The sequence below is a fragment of the Alexandromys fortis genome, unplaced genomic scaffold (assembly GCF_014885135.2).
Source record: "Alexandromys fortis isolate MF-2015 unplaced genomic scaffold, M_Fortis_MF-2015_v1.1 scaffold_120, whole genome shotgun sequence".
NCBI classification, from domain to species: domain Eukaryota; kingdom Metazoa; phylum Chordata; class Mammalia; order Rodentia; family Cricetidae; genus Alexandromys; species Alexandromys fortis.
Window position 1 is genome coordinate 4853937 of NW_026067999.1, and position 24047 is coordinate 4877983.

General features: G+C 42.4%; 1 protein-coding gene across 4 annotated transcripts; it reads right to left on the reverse strand.

Annotated features, from left to right (window-relative positions):
• Window positions 1-1657: 1657 nt before the first annotated feature.
• On the reverse strand, window positions 1658-23724 carry Rab9a (RAB9A, member RAS oncogene family). Of its 4 annotated transcripts, none has more exons than XM_050160579.1 (4): window positions 23558-23719; window positions 16087-16171; window positions 7379-7409; window positions 1658-2713 (listed from the first exon to the last, which is right to left on the reverse strand). In XM_050160579.1, exon 4 carries the CDS (start codon window positions 2680-2682, stop codon window positions 2077-2079), a length of 606 nt encoding a protein of 201 aa, XP_050016536.1. In that variant the 5' UTR covers window positions 2683-2713; window positions 7379-7409; window positions 16087-16171; window positions 23558-23719; the 3' UTR covers window positions 1658-2076. The 4 variants fall into 4 exon arrangements, with proteins under 4 accessions (XP_050016536.1, XP_050016537.1, XP_050016534.1 ...); XM_050160580.1 differs by lacking the exon at window positions 16087-16171 and adding an exon at window positions 20504-20653; XM_050160577.1 differs by lacking the exon at window positions 16087-16171 and having other exon boundaries at window positions 23558-23724.
• Window positions 23725-24047: the final 323 nt, after the last annotated feature.

Here is a 24047-nt window from a genome sequence, read left to right on the forward strand (position 1 = left end):
CAGAACCAAGCTGCTGATCCGACTTTCCTATATATGTGGACCATTTACTTCTGCTGATTTCGGCCACCTACCATATTTGATTCCAAATTCTAGAGACTACCTCTTCGGCCATGTTTTCAACTAGCATGCACATTTTCATTGCTCTTTTCTGACTGTTCTCTGAAGCTCCTGCCAACTGACTTTCCTGCCATGATGAACTACAGTCTAGAACTGTGAGTCAGATTAAATCTTTTCTCTTTTCAGTTGCTTTTGTTAGAATATTTAATCACAGCAACAGAAAAATTAAAAAAAAAAAAAGACAACCTCGAAATGTGACTACCTTTGAAGAACTGATTAGGCCATTTGGGTGGGGATCAATACAACCCTTTTTTTGTATTGAGACACGGTTTCTCTGTAGCCCTGGTTTTCCTGGAACTCACTCTGTAGACCAGGCTGGTCTCAAACTCACTGAAATCCACTTGCCTCTGCCTCCTGAGTGCTGGGATTAAAGTCCTGCACCACCACTGCTGAATACAACTCTTAACAGGGGATCAGGAGTTCAAGGCCAGCCTAGAATATGTGAAACTATCTCTAAATCTATCCTCCATCCAGCTACATGTACGTATGTACCAACAAATATGTGTACAGTTTGAATTGCTCCAAATTTAAATTGTTCCCATATGGCAAAAACTGTCCCTATTACGAAGTTACTTTCAAAAACTTAAACTTACTGCAATGGTTTTTTTCTCCTAGTTTCCAATGGGGGGGGGGAAGGGTCAAGAGAGACATTGATTAGTTTCTCACATTCTATACCCTCCCACAATCCCCAGCATAGCAGTTCACTCTCCTACTCCAGTATGTCCTTAATTATCATGGGGAAGGGTCTTACTCATATTATACCAGCAGTCAGTCTAGGTTATGATTGATTTGCTTCTATGGGCCAGGACTGTTGTCACTGATACCACATGTGAAATCAACTCATGAAAGAATTTGAGAGGAGAGAGCCTCTATTGAGAAAATGGCTCAGCAACATCAGACAGGCCTAAAGGGTGAGGAAGGCTCAACGCATTGTGAATGAGGCCTGGTGGTCTTGAGTTCTGTAAGAAAGCAGGCTAAGCAAGCCAGGAAGCAGGATTCCCTCTGTGCCCTCTGCATCAGATCCTGCATTCCTGTTCCTTCGCTGAGTTCCTGTCCTGACTTCCTTTGATGATAAACAGTGAAGTGAAAGTATAAACCAAATAAACTTTCCTTCCCAAGGTGCTTTTTGGTCATGGTGTTTCATCACAACAGTAGTGACCCAACTAAGGCAGATCATTGCTGCAAGTTGTCTTTTTAAAATAAGTTTTCAAAGCAAATCATTAAATAATGATAGAGAGGATACAAAAGAAATACCTATGTAGATATGGTTGCCTTCACCCTCAGGAAGTACAATCCTGGGCTAAAGATAAAGCTCACCTGTCATGCATTAGACGCGGCAGCACAGGCTCATGCTTGTAATCCCTCACTCAGGAGGTGGAGGTAAAGCCAGAAGTACAAAGGTCAACCTTGAATATATGAGAATCTTCTAAAAAGCTAGCTCCTATGTTGGGAAGGGGATATGTGTGTGCCACAATTTAATAAATGTGAGATAAATTCTTACAGAGATAATGAAGTCATCAAATCAAAAAGCATCGCAACATAAATGCATTAGATTTTAATCTTTAATAGTATTATAGGAATTTACTTCCCTGGACCAAGAATAGAATGCTAATTACATAAAAATATACACATACAAAAGTAACTCTCCATTTTCTTGTGGGGAAAAACAACCTAAGTGTAACTTCTAGAATATTCAAGGCTTTTGTTTGAATTACAATTCAATTCTTGGTCATCTTATTAGCACTAATTTTAAGTTAAACATTAGACAACCATTACTATTTATAAATGTAAGGTGCCGTTACCAAGTAAATAGATTTCCTCCAGAGTGAATGTGTCCCTTCTCCCACCAACTAATGAGGCAGCAATCAATATTCGTTAGTTGAATTTTATTAACAGATGAACCCTCCTCTCATGTGAGTGTGGGTGTGTTAGAATGCAACGACCATCTCTTTAATGACATCAACAGCAAGATGAGTTTGGCTTGGGCTTTCGGTGCAGATTGACTGTGTCTGTCTGAATCAGGTGATCTGACCTATCTTCTGTAGCCAGAACTCTTCGAACTGCCTCCTCAAAGGCAGCTGCAACATTGGTGGAATCTTTTGCACTCGTTTCAAAGTAAGGATAGTCGCCGTTGTCCCTGCACCAGGCTTGGGCTTCTTCCGTAGACACCTGCCGTTCATTTATATCAATCTTGTTGCCCAAAATCACAAAAGGAAAGCTTTCAGGCTCTTTCACATCTGCATAATATATGAATTCTTTCTTCCAGTTGCTCAAATTCTGGAAGCTTTGTGAATCATCAACGCTAAAAGTAAGCAGGCAACAGTCAGAACCTCTGTAAAATGGTGTCCTCAGGCTTCGGAATCGCTCTTGACCCGCCGTGTCCCAAATCTGCATGGTAACAAAATGTCCATCCACCTCCAAATCTTTATTTAAAAATTCCACACCTATTGTGTGAAAGAGCTGGGCATCAAATTTATTGGTTACATATCTGTTCATAAGAGAACTCTTGCCAACTCCACCATCTCCAAGAAGAATTACTTTAAAAAGGGACGATTTTCCTGCCATTATTAATAGTATGAGTTTTGACTTCAGAATCCTGTTTAAAAAAAAAAGGTACCACCATTACATGCCTTTATACTGTAGCAATCCACACAATTCTAACAAAATCAGCATTTAAGTGAAATAAAAATATCCCTGATTCCTCTTTGCAAAATAACTACCAAAATAATGAGAACTGTTATTTACTGTCACTTAAGACATGTACCGACCCCTATCCATTTTCATTATTCCCTAGAAATAACAGTGAAGTCTCACCCTTGCTGACTGTGAAGCTGGACTTGAGCCCAAATATAACCTCAAAGACCTTTCTCTGAGCCATCACTATCATAAACTCCTCCAAGCCCCAGCCACCCTAAACGGATAGAGGTGGCAAGCATGCAAAGTCCATAAATTTCTTTGAAGTTAACAGCCCCTCAATCCCCAGTTAACTGATATATGTTCCTACTGTCCTTCCCCTTCTCACTTCAGATACAGGCACTATGGAGCAGGAAATCCAGAGCCTTCCAGAAGCTCACTGATTCAGCTAAGAAATAAAAATCTATCAACCACAGACTACAAAGAGTTTACTGTCTTCACTGGAAATACTATTTTGAGTTGTTAAGATCAGTGTCAAAAGCATGAGCATAAGGCTCAAACTCATCTGGGCAGCTCCAACTCTTAGTCAATGTGTGCCCACTCTGGTGGGGGAAGTGCATACACATATAAGCAAGCATGGAGGACAGAGGTCAATGTCAGATGTCTTCCACTGTTTTTATTTTTGAGCAGGGACGTAGAGTTTAAGACAAGGTCTCTCACCTAAAGCTCCACAGATTTTGCTACACTGGATGGCCAGCAAACAAACCATACATCCTCCTGTCTCTGCCTCACCAGTGCTGGGATTATAGGTACATTTCCATACTCAGCTTTATACATGGGTACTGGAGATGCCGACTCAGATCCTCATGTTTCCAAAACAAGCACTTTAGCAACTGAGCCGTCTCCCCAGCCCCACATGACATTTATGTATAAAGTAAAATGAAAATCAAATCAGGTGAAAATGTAATTATACATACCCTTTAAAGAAGTCCAGATGTAGAATTTTAAAACTTTCCTACACTACAGGAGTCAGGCGGGGGAGAGGGGTGACCTATGACTGATGGCTACATCTGAGTGCTGATGGAAAACACTGTCCGTACTTGATATTTTATTTTAATTCATCGTAAAAAAATTTCAAAGCCAGGCAGCCGTGGCACAGGCCTTTAATCCTAGCACTTGGGAGCAGAGGCAGGTGGGTCTCCGTGAGTTCAAGGACAGCCTGATCTATAGAGCAAGTTTTAGGACAGCCAGAACTACACAGAGAAACCCTGTCAAATACAAAAAAATAAGCATACAAAAAAACTTCTGGGTGGGAAAACACAAAACCTAGCCTCACCTTTACCAATTATCAGCCTAAGGCAAATCCTGATTGCTCATTAACTCCTATTCTCCTTTGTTTCTACTTGAGTTGAAGCAAAATCATCTAATATGTAAATACTTAAGATTTAAGTATCTGTTAAGTATATTAAATTTTATGAAGGAAAATTAAGTTTCTTATATGAGCATTGTCAAAAGGATTTTTACCTAATAATAGAGGCCCAACATGGTACTCTCTAGCTATATGTGGCTGTTGAGCACTTGATAAGTGCTTGGGAGTTGGCCTTTGTGCATGCTAAGCATTAAAAAACCTGCTACATTTCTGTCCCCATTTATTTTCAGCTAGTTTAAATGGCCACATTTTAAAAGCCCTTAGCTATATTGGACAACAGAGTTCTAAAATAAGAATAGTCGTTAGTTTATCATGAAAGTGAATATTGTTGACTCCCACAGTGGGAAAATAGTAGAGAAATGAAGAATAATTGCTTTATCTACTAGGATAAATTTCTATTACCAGTGTAGCAGATACTGTCTGTCTTCTTATTAAATGTGAAGGTATCCAGTATTACTGAATAGTTTTGTAACATAAAAGAATTCTGCATTTCTAACTATGTTCTACTATAGGTTAAAAAAACAGCTTAGTGAAAGAAATCAAGTCAGTAGAAAAAAATTAATAAAAATGATAAAAAGAACTGAGTGGTGGTATATATTATGCCTGTAATCCCAGCACTCAAGAGACATTGGCAAGAGAAGCACAAAGTTGAAGCCATAACAAGCCAAACATATCTTATGTTTATCCAGTTTCACAATTATATCAAGAGGCGCTGGCAAATGACTGACCAACCCCACCTAAGTTTATGTAAGCACCCTCGAGGATGTCCACAGTACACTGAAATCATGTAATGATGTATTTCTCAGAATGTGTCCCCATTGTGCTGTATTTCAACATAGGGAAAGCATCTGAAACTTGCCCAAAATTATTAAAATTATTTAATGGTTTATTCTCCAGACTTAAAGAACCAAACTCAACTTTGACTTGGCCATCCCACAACTGCTGCGTTGTTTCCTCTCAGATTAAAACCTGCCATAGATTATTTACGGGGAGGTGAGATACCCCCATAGAAGCTCACTAAGATAGAAATTAAACAATTTGGAATAGTTTAGGAAGTCCCTGAAACTCACCAGATTCACTAGGAGGAGAGAGAGAGAGAGAGAGAGAGAGAGAGAGAGAGAAGATTAAAGAAGCAGAGCCTAGCTAAAGTGCTTAAAACAATAGTTCTCAGTGTGGGGGTTAGAGGGTACAAACTAGCAATGAAAATAACTTTATAGTTGAGGGTCACCAAAAGGAACTGTATTAAGGGGTTGCAGCATTAGGAAGGTGTAGGGATAAGCCCTCCCCTTGGGGGCGGGCTGCCCTCGGGCGTATGTTTACTGATAAATTGGGCGCACAGAGGCTGCACGCCCCTTCCTGCCTGCTCCTTCCTGCCTGCTCCGGGTACTCCGCTGGAACCTTGGTTTCGTGAGTCTGGTTTTGTCATTAAACTTGTTCAAATACCTATTATCATTGGTCTTCATTAATCCAACCACCACAGGAAGGTTGAGAACCACTGGCTTAGAAGAAACAAAACATGGCAGAGCTGCCTAGAAAAGGCTCAGATCAACCTAAACACCAGGAATGGACACTCCAACCTGTTGTGCTACCTGCAGGCTGTGCAGTGAGCTCCAGGCAGGTTTTCTACCTTTCACAAGCTGTCATCAATGATGGGAAAGGGATTCAGCCGTCTACGTGCAGCATTTCTGCTCCTTTAAATAACCAATCAACCCATATTCCTGTAAGAACTCCAGTAAAACACACTGATTCACCAAGCTAGTCTTTAGCGTCTGTTGTCAATTCCCTATCTAGGTGAGTGGATGTTTACTTGCAGGAATGCCATGCAACAACTCACTGTCTATGCCTTCAACCAAGCACACACTGCTCCCTCACCTAAATGCTGCTTCTACTCGCACCCCAAACCCAACTGCTGTGCCCTCAGACCTCCTCAGCTTGGTCACTGCCTCTACTGGAAACCCTTTCCCATCACCCCCATCAATGTTGTTCCTGTCACAGTTTTTTTTTTTTTTTTTTGGTTTTTCGAGACAGGGTTTCTCTGTGGCTTTGGAGCCTGTCCTGGAACTAGCTCTGTAGACCAGGCTGGACTTGAACTCACAGAGATCTGCCTACCTCTGCCTCCCAAGTGCTGGGATTAAAGGCGTGCACCACCACCACCACCACCACCACCACCACCACCACCACCACCACCGCCCGGTAACTGACACAAAAAACACAAAAGCTCCATGATCTATTGTGAGAGGAAGACAGACTTACATAATTGTAGATCCTTTTTGTCCTAATTAAATGGGATTTTCTATTCATGACATTTTAAAAGAAATTTACATTCGCAAATTCCACCCAGGTAGTATTTTTGACATGCACATTGACTGTTTGGGGGCTCCCAGACATTCCTACTTGAGAATATAGGGGCCTTTGCTAACATTATTAATACACACCACCTCTTTGATTCTAACCTTAGAGCTGTACACAAATACACATGGTGTTATAAGTATATAAACCATCTTAGTTCCAATGATATTTAAGAGAAGCCAACCTCACTCAATCTACCTATTAATATAATCACAGCATGCTTATGGACATAAAAATGTTTCCTGTTCTTTTCAATTTCTGTGTGTGTGTGTGTGTGTGTAAGGGGGGTGGATACCCACAAAGGCCTGAAGAGGGCAATATATATAGTCCCTTGAGCAAGAGTTGCAGGCAGTTGTGAGCTGCTTAATACATGGGTGCTGGGAACCAAACTGCAACAGTACAAATACTTTTTTAAAATTAATTCATTTTTTTGCTCTATTTTCCTGACAGGGATTCAGCTCTGGCTGTCCTTCTGTAGACCAGGCTGGCCTTAAACTCACAGAGATCAGCCTATCTCTGCCTCCCAAGTGCCAGGATTAAAGGAGGGTGCCACCACATCCAGTTTAGAACACACTATTAACCACTGAGGCCCACTATTCTTTTCTAAAAGCAGCAAAACCTTTGTGATTTCTTTAGCATAAGCTAAAGGAATAAAAAACCTCCTACCATGTAACTTTAAAAATTAAGCTAAAAGTAAATGTAATATAAACTCTGATATTCCACAGTTGGAAAGACTGTCTAAAAGCGATAAACTAAAAGCAAAAATCTTCATCAAGTTTAACAGCTAAATTCCACAAATAAAGACATCTGAATAAAAAAGGCTTAATAAGGTAAGGTCATGAACCTTACCTTAGTAGTTCAGTTCAAGCATCATTATTATCTGCAGGAAAAAAAAAAAATCAAAGCTCACATTAGTGATATATGTTTGTTTTGATGATTTGTTTCTTCTATGGCATTACAGATTGAACCCAAAGCCTTGTATATGTTAGGCAAGCTCTACCAGTTAATTAGATAACCCCAGCCCTTTTACTACTTTTGAGGTCAGGTCCCACTACATTGCCCAGGCCAGCCCTGAACCTGCCCTGTAGTCTAAATCGGACCTTGAATTTTTAATCCTCCTACCTCAGCCTCCAGAGTAACTAGGATTGCAGACCTGTACCTGTTTCATAATTCTAAGTGTAAAAAGAATTAACTGTAAAAAAAATAAATTTGACTACATCTACATTTTTAATTTAAAAATACCTAAATGATATCTATAATCTACCTCAGCCTAAAAAAAAACCAGCCCTACATCAAATACTGTATTCTAAGTACTGTTTTCCTCTGTCGAGAGTTTTACCTGCCCACCCTTCTTTTCTAACTTTCATATGCAGACATAGCTATAAAATTATACTGGGAATTATACTTGCCCAAATTTTATTTAGGTGGCTGAGAATCATGTCCCAGATAACAGGAAAAAGAGGAGACAAGGTAGAAAGAGGCACCAATATGATCCATAGAGTTAGACCAAGATCTGGAGGTAGTGCAGTGTCATGAAGCCACTGGGCGGCTAAGGCAAAAAAACAAAGTCTTCCATGCATGAATGAGAGCAGTGGCCGGAGGGAGAACATGTTCCTAGGACCAACCAAGCAAGGGGCACAGCCCAAGTGTGGGCAAACTTAATTCCCTGAAACCAAACGGGAACAACAGGGTCAGCAACATCTACCTCCAAGAGCTACTCAAACATTTACTCAGATAACTGCACACAGGTTTTCACCAGTTCTAGACTTCCTAGAAAAGTGTAGGAACTTTCTGTGGAATGAGACCATGAAGTCTCAAATAGGCAATTTTACAGATAGTTTAATGGCTATAAAATGCTATAAGCAGAATAAATTATATGCAGACCTTCATTAGGAAGCCAAAGAGCCCCACACTCACACACCACCTTCTAAAAATATTTTTTACTATTTATATGTATATGTGTTATGAGTGTATGTGGGGGAGGGGGAGTGATGGCTGAGGCCAGAAAAGGAAGCTGGATCCCACCAACTTCACCAGGCCCACAGTACAGTTATTGGCAGTGATGAGGCAACCTGACACAGGTGCTAGGAATTGAGCACCTCTGCAACAGCAGCAGGTGCTCTTATATGATGATCCAGTTCTCCAGCACCCCCACCACCATCACCATTTTTAAAAGAAAAGAAAAGGTATTTTTGTGAAAATTATATATAGCAGTCCTTAACTTAACACATTCAACCAATTAAAACATGACTCTTTAAAATGCCAACATTTAGGATTAAGGATAAAACAGCAGCTAGCACTGAGAGAGCCCTGTATGCCATGTGCCCTGTGACCCCACATTTACTTCTCAGGTTTCTTATCTGTGGTGGTTTGAATGAGAGCAACCCTTACAGCCTACATGTTTGAATGCTTTGTCCCAGTAGGTAGAGCTGTTTGGTAAGGCTTAGGCAGTGTGGTCTTGTGGAGGCAGGTATGTTCCTAAGGGTGGGCTTTGAGATTTCAAAAGTTCAGTCATTCCAGTTAGTCTCTCTTTGTCTGCTTGTGGATTAGATAGAAGTTCTCAGCTACTGCTCCAGTGCCATGCCTAACTGCCTGCTGCCATGATAGCCATGGACTCACTTTCTGAAACTGTAATCAAGCCCCCAACTAACTGCTTTCTTGTATAAGTTGCCGTGGTCATGGTGTCTCTTCACCACAATAGAACAGTATTTAAGATATAGCTTTTCCTATTACTGCCTATGATAGGCTTGAGAGCTTATTTATATATGATGCAAGATCACAGCTAGTAAAACAGTTAAGCTGTTACTATAGCAGAATACTCCAAAGCCCAAGCACTTAACCCACTGGGCTACTTCAAGTGCATCTGCTTTTTTTTTGTTTTTGTTTTTGTTTTTGAGGGGCTTACTGTTGTTGCTGTAGTTATAAAGGAAATAAGCAGGTGGAAGCAGTAAGTCTTTTCGCTTCTTCATTTTATTCCAAGGTCTGCACAAGAACAAGTTAATTCAACAGAACTAGTAGGCTACTCTGCCAATATGCAACATAAAGTATACCTGAATATGCTATGGGTTTTTTGTTCCTATTGATTTTGTGAGGTACAGTCTCGTGTAGTATGGGGTGGCATCAAACTCAGTACTACTTAGCTAAGGATGAGCATAAAACCTCTTGCCTCTACCTCTGGAACCAAGATTAAGGTGTGTACTATCATACCCAGTTTTGTGAGGTGCTGAAAATTAAACCTAGGGCTGCATGCATGCTAAGTAAGACTGTACCAACTGAGCCACACCCCCAACCAAATATACTGTATTTAAAAGAAAGTTTTAAGTGAAACCTGAGTCAAAGTCTGCAGTGTTCTTCATTATCTCTACAGAAGCCTTCAGTTTCCTAAGATGGGTGAAAGCAGATTTCCAGCACATATTTAGACAGCACCTATTACCTATTATGCACCACACATTAATGATGCAAACCACAGTTCTGCCCTGATAGTAACACCTACATGAAGTCCCAACTATAGCAGGACCTATAAAGAACAATCTGATGTGCTTCTTGACATTAAGAGAAAAAAAAAAACCAACCTACAGTCCACAGCCCCAGACAACAAAGAGGACCCTAAGAGATACATAGGAAAGATACATAGGATACATGGATCTACACAGGAAAGAGAAAAAGACAAGATCTCCTGAGTAAATTGGGCATGGGGGTTGTGTGTCACGGGAGAGTGTAGAAGGGGAGGGGGAAGGAAGAGAGGGAGGGGAGCAGAGAAAAATGTATAGTTCAATAAATAAAAACAATAAAAAAAAATAATAAAAACAGGGTACCCTTCCAACATTTCCCCTGGTGAGGGATAAAATGTAAAAATGTGAGGTTCCCTTACTCAGGCCTAGGCCTTGCCTGTCGGTATCTCACAGAGCAGTGTGATGCCAGCCACCATCAGGACTTACTTTACATACAACATGACCCTACAGTTGGTTTGGAAACACACTTCAACTGCTGTAGTAAACTACTTCAACTGCTGAGCTGCAGTTAAGGAAAAGGTATCTTTCAGTACCAGAGAAAACCAGGTTGTGTTACACTATCTTTAATAAGAGTCTGAATGTACATTTCTAGTGTGTTATGTTCCAACCACATCTCAATGACCATTTTAGCCACACGATGCCTTTAGGAAGCAGTCTTATTTAACCAATGTCTGACTCAAGAGAGAGGGTATCTGATTCAGAAAAGAAAAGAGCCAGAACCAGGACAATGGACCAACACATGCCAAGGCTCTGCCTAGGAACCCTGGTGCTGGCATGGACTGGGAGATCATTAGGCAGGTGAAGAATTAAGTTGACTAGGAAGATGGGACTGAAGGTAGGGAATCCTGCATAGAAGGATTTCTGCCTAAATCTTAAGATTAAGAAAAGCCACCGAAATACCTTCAGTAGTAGAAGACTCAGTAAGATAGAGCCCAGAAAAGTAACTCGCTGCCACAGAAACAAATAAGCCGCAAGTGACAGGTGGGAGAAGACCAAGTGAAGCCAGGATGGAAACCTCACAATCTGTCACACTGCCAATAGTGTCAGCTGCTCTCAAGTACGAAAACTGAGGTGGTTGTGTCTCGTTTGATTCTCCCCTCTCCAGTAAGATGTTCACCATAAGACTTCCATCTTCTTGTTGCTCGCCCCCATCCCCACCCCTTTTTCTTACATCCATTTAACCAATGCAGCTAAACCTCACCCCCTCAAATACTTCCAATTCCAACTGAACCTCTTTAGCCATGCTCCTAACATCTGCCAATCAGAATTTAGTACTCAACATGTCTACCATGCCTTCTAATAAAAATGAGATATGCTTCTTAAAAATATTCAAACAACACAAACATATACCATTATAAAAATGCTCATATTTTCTTCTTGGTTGTCAACTTAAAAGGTCCATATTATTCTACAACCACCTTCTCCCAAAATGAAAGAAAAAGAAATTTTGTTTTAAAAAGGGTTTAGCTGAGCCAAGTAGAAATTATTTTCCTAACTAAGGCTGCTGTAGAGATAGCTCAGTGGGTTAGAGCACTACTGCTAGCCAACCTCCCAAGTTTGTTCCGATATCTGTGCCACTCACACTCCCATGCAAAACTCTCTCTGCCTCCAGGGGATTGATTGTCTATCTTTCCTTGGGCTGTGATCTTGGTCCAGGAGGCACCTTTCTACCATAATAGCTGCAAAACTCAGCCATCAGAGGCCTAGCTCAGATCGCCTCATCCATGAGGCCTCCAGGACACCTTTGTCTTCTTTGTACTGGCATTCCCACCCTCGCTTACAAAGCTCCCAAAGCCAGGCGGTGGTGGCGCACTCCTTTAATCCCAGCACTCGGGAGGCAGAGGCAGGCGGATCTCTGTGAGTTCAAGACCAGGACAGGAACCAAAGCCACAGAGAAACCCTGTCTCGAAAAATCCAAAAAAAAAAAAAAAAATAACAAAAACAAAAACCAAAAAACAAAGCTCCCAGTTGCACGTCTGTTTTCCAGTTTACAATGTCAACTCCCCAGGAGGTACACAAATATCTATGCCATTCATTCATGTGGGGGTTAGTTTTATGTCAACTTGACATAAGCTAGAGTCATTTTGGAAGAGGGAAATCTCAGCTGAGAAAATGCTCCGTCCAGACTGGCTTGTGAGCAAGCCTGTGGTGCACAGTTTCTTGATGGGTAATTGAAATGAGCTAGCACAGCTAAGTGTGGGCGTGGTGGCCCTGGCTGCTATAGGAAAGTAGGCTGAGCAAGCCATAAGAACAAACAGTAAACAGCAGTCATCCATGGCTTTGTTTATCAGTTCCTGCCTTGATGTGACCTGAGTTGGAAACTGAAATAACTCAGTGGAGGTTAATTTGGTATGGAGGCAGATGGGGAAATGGGCAGTGACGAGAAGATTAAGTTTTTCCCCAAGTTGTTTATGGCCATGGTATTTAATACAGCAATAGAACCATAAAGAAGATATTTGTCCTATTTTTGTCTGCCACATTAAATAAAATGTTCTGTGCATGGTGAAATGCAAATAAATACTAGAATAAATCATTTCCTTTTTATTTTTGTTATTCTATTATTGTTTCTATCTATACTTACATACATGTAAGTTCTTCCTCTTATTTTTGATATCCACTAAAATATGAGGGAAAAACTTATGCTTGCAATTCTAATGAGAAAATCAGTTAAGACACTATTTACAGATATCAGCAAGGAGTGGACATGCACATGCTGAAAATCTAGCACATTCCTCTATAAGGTACTAAAGGGAGAGCAAGCTCCTTTTGGTAAACCACTTCGAAACTTCAAAAACTCACACTCCCTTTGCGACTTCTCACTCCTGAATATTTTAATTGAAATTTATCACTCCTGATTTAAATTTAGGAAGGTTCTTACCTCTCCCCAAATTCACAAGTTCCTCTTGCATTCATTCACCCTGAATATCCTAATTAGAGGCATAGCTACCATTTCACTTAATTTCATAGCTTAAGAAGCTGAGCTTCGGGGCTGAAGAGATGGCTCAGCAATTGGGAGCACTGCCTGCTCTTCCAGAGGACCCAGGTTCGGTTCCCAGTACCCACATGACAGCTCACAACTACTCTGTAATTCCAGTTCCACAAGATCTGACACCTTTACATCAATGCACATAAAAATAAAGCTAAATAAATTATATAGAAGAAGGTCCTATTTATTTAAGAAAAAAAAAAGAAGTTGGGCTTCAGACAGTGCAGGGCAGCACATGCCTGTAAAACAGTGAACTCAGGAGTTGAAGACGCTTAGATCACAAGTTCAAGGACAGCCTGGGCTACACAGTAAGCTCAAATTTGACTATGAGAGAAGGGGGGCAGGGGAGAGAAAATGAATGAGATGCAAGCCAGGGAAGTCAGGAAGTCTAATGGGTGCCAGCTCTATAGCAAGATAACCAAGCAGAAACAAACCAGAACTAAGGAAAATACCACAAGAACAGGCCAATTTGTAGGTTTAAGATTTGGCTAGGTTGTGCTGGGCAGTGGTGTGGGTGGTGATGGTGCACACCTTTAGTATCAGCACTGGGGAGACAAAGACAGGGAGATCTCTGTGAGTTCGAGGCAGGCCTGATCTACAGATCTAGTTCTGGGTCAGCCAGAGTTGTTACACAGAGAAATCCTGGGGGGGGGGGGGGAGGGTCAGGTGCAAAAGAAGTATCTAGCACTGACTACTACTTCACAGATAGTAAAGGTAAACAAAACAAAACAAAAAAACTGTGGAAATCAAAGCATAAATAGCCAGCACTCGGGAGGCAGTGGCAGGCCTCTGTAAGTTGGAGGCCAGCCTGGTCTACAAGAGCTAGTTCCAGGACAGGAACCAATGCTACAGAGAAACCCTGTCTTGAAAAAAACAAAAATGGAAACCAAAGCATAAATAAAACTACCACTGACAAAGCACATACTCTATTTAAGTAACTCATTTCAGTAAGTACACTTTCTGGAAAATGAAGCATCTAATATAAATATACATTAATTTTTCATTAAGAGCACTGCTGTAGTTAGGTATGGCAAGAGGAGAAAAGATTCAATTAAGCAACTAAATAACAGATAATTCAGAGCTTTCTGTATTGCTAGAGATGTCCAGCAAACCACATGTGGCCAATGAACATCTGAAATGTGGTTAGTCTGCTTAACTAACTGAATAACTTCATTTTCATTAAAGCATTCCACAGCACTAATGGCTACTGTATTAGACAATGGAGGTCTACAGTGTGATGAATGAACATGAGAGGGCCAACCCCTAGAATCCCACGTGGGCTCAGGATAAGTATAATCAAAGTGTGAGAGGAACCTGCATGCTTGAGCTTTATACTGGAAAGATTAGAAGAGCTTGCACCACATTTGTGGTATGGTGTGCCATGTGTATGTGTGCACGAGGGCACTGCATAGAGAAAGCACAGAATAACCTTGGATGTCATCCACCTTATGAGACAGGATCTTTCATTGCCTTAAACGTCCACCAATTAGGCTAGAGAGCCCCAAGGATCCTCCTGTCTCTACCTCCTAGTGCTGGGATTACAAGTCTTTGTTACCAAGCCTGGCATTTTTGCCTGAGTTTTAGAGATCAAATTCAGGCCTTCGGCGGGGCAGTGGTGGCTCACGCCTTTAATCCCAGCACTTGGGAGGCAGAGGCAGGCGGATCTCTGTGAGTTGAGACCAGCCTGGTCTACAAGAGCTGGTTCCAGGACAGGCTCCAAAACCAACCACAGAGAAAAACCAAAAAAAAAAAAAAAAAAAAAAAAAAAATTCAGGCCTTCTTGCTTGCCACTAGGCCTAGCATTAATTTTTAGTGCATTTTATTTATTTACTTGTGTGCATGTGTGTGTGTGTGTCACAGAGGACAATTTGTGGTTCTCTCCCTCTACCACGTGGGTCCTAGGCATAAACCTCAGGTCTTGACACTGAATCACCTCACTAGCCCATAAAACAATGCTCCCCCCCAAAAAGAAAAGAGTAGGCTAGTTTAAGGCTGCTTCTTCAGACAGGGCCTCTTTATGTAGCCCTGGCTGTCCTGGACTTCGCAATGTAAACCAGAGACAGCACAGAGGTCCACAGAGGTCCACCTGCCTTTATTTCCCTGATAGTTGGGATTGAAGGTGTGTGCCATGATGCCCACTTTCAGGTTGAATTTTAAAAGGCAAAATGAAAACAGGAAGAAACAGTGAAAAAGCCACAGGAATAATGGGAAGTTGGTGTGGTATCCCAGACCTGTAATCTTTACGCTTTGGAGGCTGAGGCAAGAAGACTGCAATTTTGAGGCTAGCCTGGGCTACAAAGCAAGACCCTATCTAAGAAAAAAAATACTAGGAAGTATGGCTGAGAGTTTAAAGAAGAAAATTAAATTATGAAAAGAATGAATTTAAACATGTATATTGGAAAAATAAAATCAGCAAAACACAAACCAAATACAATCTACAACATACTAAAGTGACCAACGTAATTTTGTCCTGAGTCCATTTTGTTTGCTTAGACAGTTCTCAGCCAAGCCCCCACCCTCCCTAACAGTCACGTCTGCCTTAGCAACACATTTGAGATTTCCATGGCCTTGACCGTGGTCCAGATGTATTAAACAAAATAATTAACTGAAAATAATTGTCATATTATGCTCTGCCAGGAACGAACATTTCAAGCTTACTCTGACCCTCATCTAACTTTGATGTGGGTTATGGTACACTACCTCTGAGAGTTTCAACACCAAGAGACTTTGAGGCGTGAGGCTGCTCTTGGTCGCTGACTAATGGTATATATAGTAAGGGCATCTGTTTTAAGACTCAACTAGATTAGAGGCTCGGAAACTCCACCTACACACAAGAGAAGTTGTAAGCAGTCCAATGCCAGACACTGTAAGGATCTCTTCCTAAGTTCTGTTTACTGGATGTAACTGACACCTCTCCAGTGGCACCCAGTTTAACCCTACTGAGATGCTGGAATGGACTCTTCTCACAGGAAATCTTCCCAAGCCTAGACTTCCTCTACCCTTCACTGCCTAGTTCCCCATCTGCCTCCACACTAGATTAACTCTCCAGAGTTACACACCTCCATTCCCTGGAACATCAGCGAGTCATCAGAAAATGGCAATTAGCCAATCCAATGGCTTCTTTCCACTTCTCAACATGGGGCCCTAAGGTGAATAGAAGAGTGAAAAGGTGTTTTTGGTTTTGGAGGAATGGTTTTTGTCCCTCCACCTGTGGCCATGGTAACAGACAGCAATATCCTTGAAGATGTGCATGCCACAGAATCTTAGAAGGGTAATTAAGTTTTCTAAAACAACTAAGGAAAGGGAGGCCCACCTGACAAAGTATCTTGCTAGCACCACACATTTACCCAGAGGCAAGGTGGGATCCTTCGTGTCTTAAATAGGACTAGTCAGTCCCCATTAATGCCTCAATGAGGCCTAAAATGCACATGACCCTCTCCCTCTTGAAAATGTTCCTAAAATAGTCCATGAAACTATTGACAAGAGGCTGCCTCTGCTTCTCTCTTATATCAGTTTTCTTCAGCCAGGCGGCTCCCTTTCTCAACAATCTTTCAAAGACTGTAATCTGAGGTTGAAGTCCACACATCTTTCCACTAGCTATAAACACCAGTGATTCCTGAAGTCCACCTCACTCTCACACCTCAGGGCCACAAAAAATTTCCAACCCCTTTATCAGGACAGTACTCAAATTTAGTATGTCAAGCCATGCTATTTATCCAAGACCTCTCTCTTCTGTCTTATCTACCTGAGTCAACCTTACAAAGAATTCTGTCTACTTCCCTCCCAACCCATTAGCCATTGTCTTATTGAGTTAAATATCAAGTGCTACAACTACATCTTAACAGCTGCTACTACTACAATCTATGAAGTATCTGCCTTAGTTTCTTTTCCTGTGGCTGTAATAAAATACTCTGAGTAAAGCTACTTAAGGAAGAAAGTTTTTGACATACAGTTGAGGCAGAGGAAAGAAGGCTACAGCCCACCATAGTGGGGAAGTCAAGGTAACCCAGAACCTGAAATGACCCATAGCTCATCACAATGAGGAGCATTTATACAACTCAGGATCCCAACCAGAAAATGGTGCTCCCCACACTAGAGGGCTCCTCCCACCTCAGTTAGACAGGAATGTCCAGAGGCCCATCTCTTAAGTGGCCTCTCCATTTTATCACAGTATCTGAGACATGCCCCTTAAAACCTCCTGTAGATCAGACACCATCCCCCATGCTTCGCAGATCAGCAGAAAGCTAACAAAGACTAAATACCATCTCCACGCCCAAATAAACATGGTTAAGTCAAAAGTGTTATCCTCACCCCCACCAAATGACAGAAAGGACTCAAAAAAAAAATACACAGCCAAAAAAAAATCACCAAAAAAAAACTAATTTAGAGACTGGAAAGCTAACCCTACAGTGGTGGCAGTGTGAAACTCAAGAAGAACTGACTGACAAGGAAAGTCAGCCACAGGACTAAAATGTACCGCTTAGCTCTCCAGCACCTTTCCAACCACATAGATAGGTAAAGGCTGAAAGCTAGATCACTCTGGGAAAGAACAGCCACCCCTCCAATCCTCCCAGCACACTCAACTTCCTCAACAAGTGCATATAATAGAAAATGGCGAGAAAAGAGGCTGCAAAGCAGGGATAGAGGGGCAGCCTGCATAGGAAGCCTGGCCTGTGCTTTCCTTTGCAGTCCCTGCCCTCCTCAGGCCAGCAACCCAAATACCAGCATTCCCAAACTGCAAGTCCAGGGGAAAAGCTTTCAGACTTACTGGAAGGGGAATGGGAGGGAATTAAAAACCAATTTTAACACCTTGTTTCCTTACCGCTAAACCCTTAGGTTTGTAAACACTAATGGAAAACACCAACTTCTAATGCTATGGTTCCTAAACTATACGGCTTCACAGGCGTAGGGCAGGCTACTCTAAATGCTTAAAGGAAACAGATGCTGGCATCCCTATGGTACTGTGTTCAAGGGAGTTCACAATTTCAACACCACATTGCACACATTCCTTCTGATGACATAACTTTGTGAAGCTGAGTTTGCCCAGGATTGCAGAAAAAAAAAAATGAAAGGCAGACTAAAGAATGGCAGTTGTCTGCTGTTCCAAACTGTTTTTATTTTCCAATCTTATTTAAGAATATTAGAATTTGACCAGGTGGTGGTGGCACTAGCACCCGGGAGGCAGAGACAGGGGGATCTCTGTGAGTTAAAGACCAGCTTGATCTACAAAGCGAGTTCCAAGACTGTAACACAGAAAAGCCCTGTCTTGGGGGGGGGGGGGTAATAAAATTCATTCCAGATTACTCTGCTTTCACCAACATGCAGCCCCATAACAAGGTCTTTGATTTGACTTCCTGCTACACTGTGTATGTATTTCAGGTACACTTACCAGATCAAATATACAAGCTTGAAACCACAGACTACAGCAACCCTGTAAGCTAAAGACAGCAAGCAACCCAGAGATTTCTACTTGTTTTTATTCTACTTTGTTTTGGAGACAGGGTCTCATTTTGTCCAAGCTGGCCTGGAACTTCTTTTGTTGCCAAGGATGGTCTCTAAGTCCTGCTCTTCTGTCTCTGTCTGTCAAATGCCTGGATTACAAGTGTGCACTACCCCGCCTGGCCTTGTGGCCCTGTTAGAATCATTCAACACTACAACCTTTTGGCGGTCTACTTATCAAGATGTTGAAATCAGTGTGAGGTCTTTTCACATTTCTCTAACACTGCTAACACAGCTATGAGCAGCAACCTCCTGGAAACTCTCTTAACTTCTGTACCCGAGCACCTAATCCAAACAAAAACTAGTTCAGTCCTTATTACTGTTTGACTATTATTTACCCTTAGATTAAAAGAAATGCCATCATAGAATGAATGCATGCAATCCTTCCATACTGTTTCCCCAGTCCCTGTCAACACAATGGCAAGCATTTATAATGCTTTCAGCCTAAGACAAAAGTGGAGTCTGTGTCCACCAAGTATGAAGCCGCCTGCCTGCTTTACTTCTCTACACTTCTTCTGAAACACGCTCTCTACCTCATATAGAGCTGTTATCTTACTTAACACCTTAACTACATCTCCATGTCCTGTCTTCTGTGTCTCCAATGTAATGACATTCTACAGTCTGAAATCATCAGGGTCAAAAATTAAGAAACCAAAATGGAAAAATCCAGAATGTGGAAATACCCAAAGCACATCACAATATGTACAATATCAAGAGTCACATTGAGAAACAGATTTCTCCTCCAAGTTATCTAACCAGCCCAGGCACCCTGAGGCAAAGGGCTTGGAACTGCTACAGGTCTGCCCGACACCCCTATCACCACCACCCACATACCTAGGTGGCTCCAGGTGTCCTGCCTCAGGAATCCTTTCATTTGCTTCCTGACTTCCCACCAAACTTCCTGAGGCGTTTTCTGACTTCAGTTCCTCCCCTCCCCAACAGCTCTTTAATAAATGGTCTCTGTGGATGACCTGGTAGTTACAAACCCTATTTTCTTATACTAGCTTTTATTATCTACATAGCTTTCAACTTAGCCTCATTGGGCACCACTTCTAATTGGCTTATTTCCTCCTGCTGCTTAACCAACAAACTGCCCAGGGCAGAATTATGTGGCAGCTAAAGATTTGCTGTCGTTACCTGATATATATATATACACACACCTGCAGACATTAGGAAGTAATGTATCTTTTTCCAAAGAAAGAAATATAAGTGACCTAAGTATGCGAGAGTAGCAAGACAAGTAATGATTGAGCAAGACTCCCTGGCACCAAGTCCTCTTGACCCTTCTCAGAAAAACAAAACAAAAACCCACATACCTCTTTTAGAATGCATGTGAGGGCAATCATTTTCAGGTGATATGAAATTCAACAATCCTGTACCTCCCCCCACACACACCACAGCAGAGAGCATCTGGTAATCAGTAGAGAAATCTATATTCACTAGCTTAAAAACAAACTGTGCAGAGGCAGGAGTCAAAAGCCAAAGATACAGAGCTGGGGCGATGGCTCCATGGGTAAGCGAGCATCCTGTATAGGCAAGAGGCCCCGAGTTCAAATCCTCAGAACCCACAAAAAAAGCTGGATGTGGTCTCATAAACACCAGGATTACTGCAGGTTACTGACGAGCAGCCTAGCTCCAGGTTCAGTAGGAGACTGTCTCAACGGAATAAAGGTGGAACATAGAACTGAACACTCCGCATCCTTCTCTGGCCTTCACACACACGTGTGCATCCATACCATACATACACATACATTCTCACAACCACAAACCAACCTAGTGACCATGTGAATGTTTCCCCAGGAAATCCTAAAGAGATTTAACCTGGCAAGTGCGCGAGCACACGTGTGCACACACCCATCCCGAAGGCTCACCTAACAGTAATAACTGACGCTAGAATGGAGCATCATGAAAGGCCTAGTCTCAGACTCAGACAATCATGGAAAAAAACAGGCTGAAAAACACCAAAAAGAAAATTACTCGGCCTGGAGAGATGGCTCAGCAGGTAAGAGCACTGGCTGCTTTTTCAGAGGATCTGGATTGGATTCCCAGCACCCATGTGACATCTTATGCCCATCTGTAAACTCCAGTTCCAGGGGATCCATTACCCTCTTCTGGCCTCCATGGGCACTACAAAAGAAAGTACCCATGACACACATGCAGGCAAACACCTATACACATAAATACAAAAATAAATAAATCTTTAAAAAGAAAAATATTGCAAATGTTATTTTAAATTTTTTATCATTGATTTCTTGATTTCAACAATAAAACACTTGTCTAACTATTATCTACTGAGGCTAAATTTAAGCCAGACCTCATGTAAATTAAGAATGGCTTCTCCAGGCAATAAGATAGTGAGCTGGATTGAGCTGCAGGCCAGCCTCTTGGTCTACTAAGTGAATTCGCAACCAGCTGAAACCACACAGTGAGACCCTATTATGGAGAGAAAAAAAAAAAAAGACAACTAATTTCTGGATGTAGTTTAGTAATCACGCACAAGCCTAATTCAACTGTACAATGCTTTCGAGAGCCCAGAAACTATTTTCCACTTCATCTAAGTCTGCCCAGCAAAGAATGTCATGAGACAGGTACTCCTTCCTGTGCTGGGTGTGGATGTGTTGTTTCCTTCATGAGCACCTGACCTCTGTTCCCGACTAGTCCAAACAACAAATTCTCTTCTAGGACCACGCCAGAACCTGGTCTTATGACTGTGACCAGCCTGCCAGCTTCCCCACTACTCTTCCTTCTGGCCAGCACCTTTGTACCAGTGTCCGACAAGCAGTTCAGAAAATACCTGTGCATGAATGGAATAATGAAGAAACAGGCTTACTAAGTCCACTGGAATGGTTCCCAATAGTGTCAAAGTGTCTGTCACTTTTGTCTTAGAAAAAAAAAGGATTCCAAAACTTCTGTGGTAGTGCATCCCTGTAATCCCAGAATTTAGGAGGCTGAGGCAGCAGTTCAAAGCCAGCCTCCGATAATGTACAAAGTTTGAGGCCAGCTTAAAAATAAATCAAATGAAAAAAACAAAACCATGAAACAAAAAAATGAATTGTTACCAGGTATTCATATACCTCTTAATAAAGAGAATTTTCACCCAGCAAGCTTTTAAAATAATAAAAATGCTGTCCTAAATAGTAAAATAGACATTGTGCTTAAAGAACTATAGAAGCCTGGTGTGACCTGGAATGTGAACCAAAACTGCTTCCAGACATTTTTCAAATATCCCCTGAGAAGATAAAGTTTCCTCCCGGTGCAAACTACTACTCTAAAATGCCCACAAACATACTTTGAAAATCAGCACTGCTCCCTCACTCGTTAGGTGACCTTGGAAAGGAGATCTAAGCCTCCCAGGTCCCAGCAGATTCATCATCTGTAAAACAGAACCATTGCTTTGCAAACACCAGGAAAACCAATTCAAGTGATATGGAGTAGGACCTTCCAATAGATAGTAAGAAACTGAAGGAGGTTAAAAAAAATCGAGAACTAAAAGAACTTCAGGCCTCCAGAGTACTATAGTATAAAATGGAAGTAGTTGGATAGGGGAAAATGTAAAAAGGATCTCTGGAAAAGAGAGAATACCACCAATGTATTTCCGTCTCCAACAATGGATGTTCTAGTTTCCGCTTGTCTACGCTAACCTTCCAGAAAGTAAAACAAAAATGTCCTTACATCCCCAAATGTTCTAAGTCAATAAGCCTCCAAACCATAAACGTTTCAGTACAGCAAGAGACTACAATCTACATGAAAACCCTGAAAGCAAGAAACTGCCGCACCACTGTCAGACATGGCACCCCAGTGTAAGATACTTTGGAGTTCTACACAATTAGTGAGAACTTCGACCTGAGATAAGACAAAGAAAAAGCAGATTACTTAAGTCCCTAACTAAGGGAGGAGCTGGGAATTGCGCTCAGGTGTAGAGAACTCTTGCTTAGCAAGCACAAGGCCCTAGGTTTGGTCTCCAGCAATGGAAAGAGAAGAGTATAGAAACGAAAAAGAAAAATAGTCCTTAGTTGAAAACCCCGGGTTTCCTTCAACTCGAGTTGAGATTTCAGGCAGTGTAGGGATTGTCCACTGCAGTGGAACTAGCGAGGAAAAAAAAAAAAAAGACAAAAACTTGTACAAACAAAACAAAAACCAAATTCAGTCTGTTGATTTTGAGGACGTGTGAAAAGACTGGTCACGTGCCAATCAGGAAACTTGCAAAAAAGTTATTCCTCAAAAGAAATATGATCACGGGATGTGTCATCACTTACAAAACAAAACAATAATACACACACCAACCATTTGGTCAGCACTTAAAAAGTCTCATCTGGCCTTTTCACTTAGCAAGATGGAAGAAAGGAAGAAACGCGATTCTGAAACCTCTGCCAAGGTCTGAATCAGACAATGTTCCCAACCGCCTACATGGTCTTTGCCCTGGCTTTATCTTCCAAGCTCCCTTACCTGCGTGGGCCAAAGACATTAAGTAAATGCTCAACCGGGTAGGATGTCAGAGGTCGCCAAACTCAAATAACACGAGCGTCCTTGCTTTCCCCAGCATTAGTCAGTCACTCTGGCGCAAGGTTTGGTCTCGTGTGCGTGGGTGTCCCCGTGTGGTTAGGGGAAAGACTGGTGTATATGTGTGTACCCAGGTGTTTGCGTATTTGTCCGTGTGAGCATCTCTCCACCATCCAATTCCGAAGTGTTTGGGGGTCTGAGTTTGGGTATATCTCCCTCCCGGGATGTTTTGTGGATTTCTCTTCCTCTATGTGTATGGGAGGGGGTGTGTGTGTGTGTGTGTACGCGCGAGTATATGCCCCGAGTGGTTGGGTGTGTATCCCTCTTCCTATGTATTTGAGTGTGCGAACCCGTCTTTCCTCCTGCATCAGTCATCAGACTGGGGGACAAACCGCCCGTGTTACCCAGCAGTCTACCGACCCGCGCCAATTTGGCGCGCCCCTCGCCCTGGTGGCCCTCGGCTCCTGCCCAGCGCGCGCACCCTTAACCAGCTCCGGCCCGGCCCCAAAAGGAATGCTGATCCCCGCTCACCTTCCAGCCACACACAGGACGCCCCGGGAGCTGTTGGTCAGCCCGCCTGGGTGCAACCAGGGAAGAAAGAGAGCCGGAGACACGGAAGGGAAGAGAGCGCTAATCAGCCCGAGCTCCAACAGCTAGCGACTTGGGCAGAAGGACCAATATGGCGGCCGGCCGGGGCGGGGCCGAAGCGGAGAGGCGAGGCTTGAGCAGTGGGGCGACGGGGCGGGGCCTGAGTCGGCGGGGCGGGGCCTGGAGTGGTAGAACAGGACCCGGCGCGGGGGCGGGGCCTGCGTCTGTGGGCAGGGCCAGGAGCTGAGGGGTGGTGCCAGAGGCTGGGAGACTGAACCCTGAGGCAAAGACCCTGATGCGGGTCCCTGGGAATGTAAGGACAAAGACTGGAGCCAGAAAGTCTGGAGTCTGCTCTCCCAACCGACTTCTTTGCAAAATCGCAGTTTTCCTTTGTGCCAGCTGCTGCTCTGGTCTTCTGCCTGCATTTCTTCTA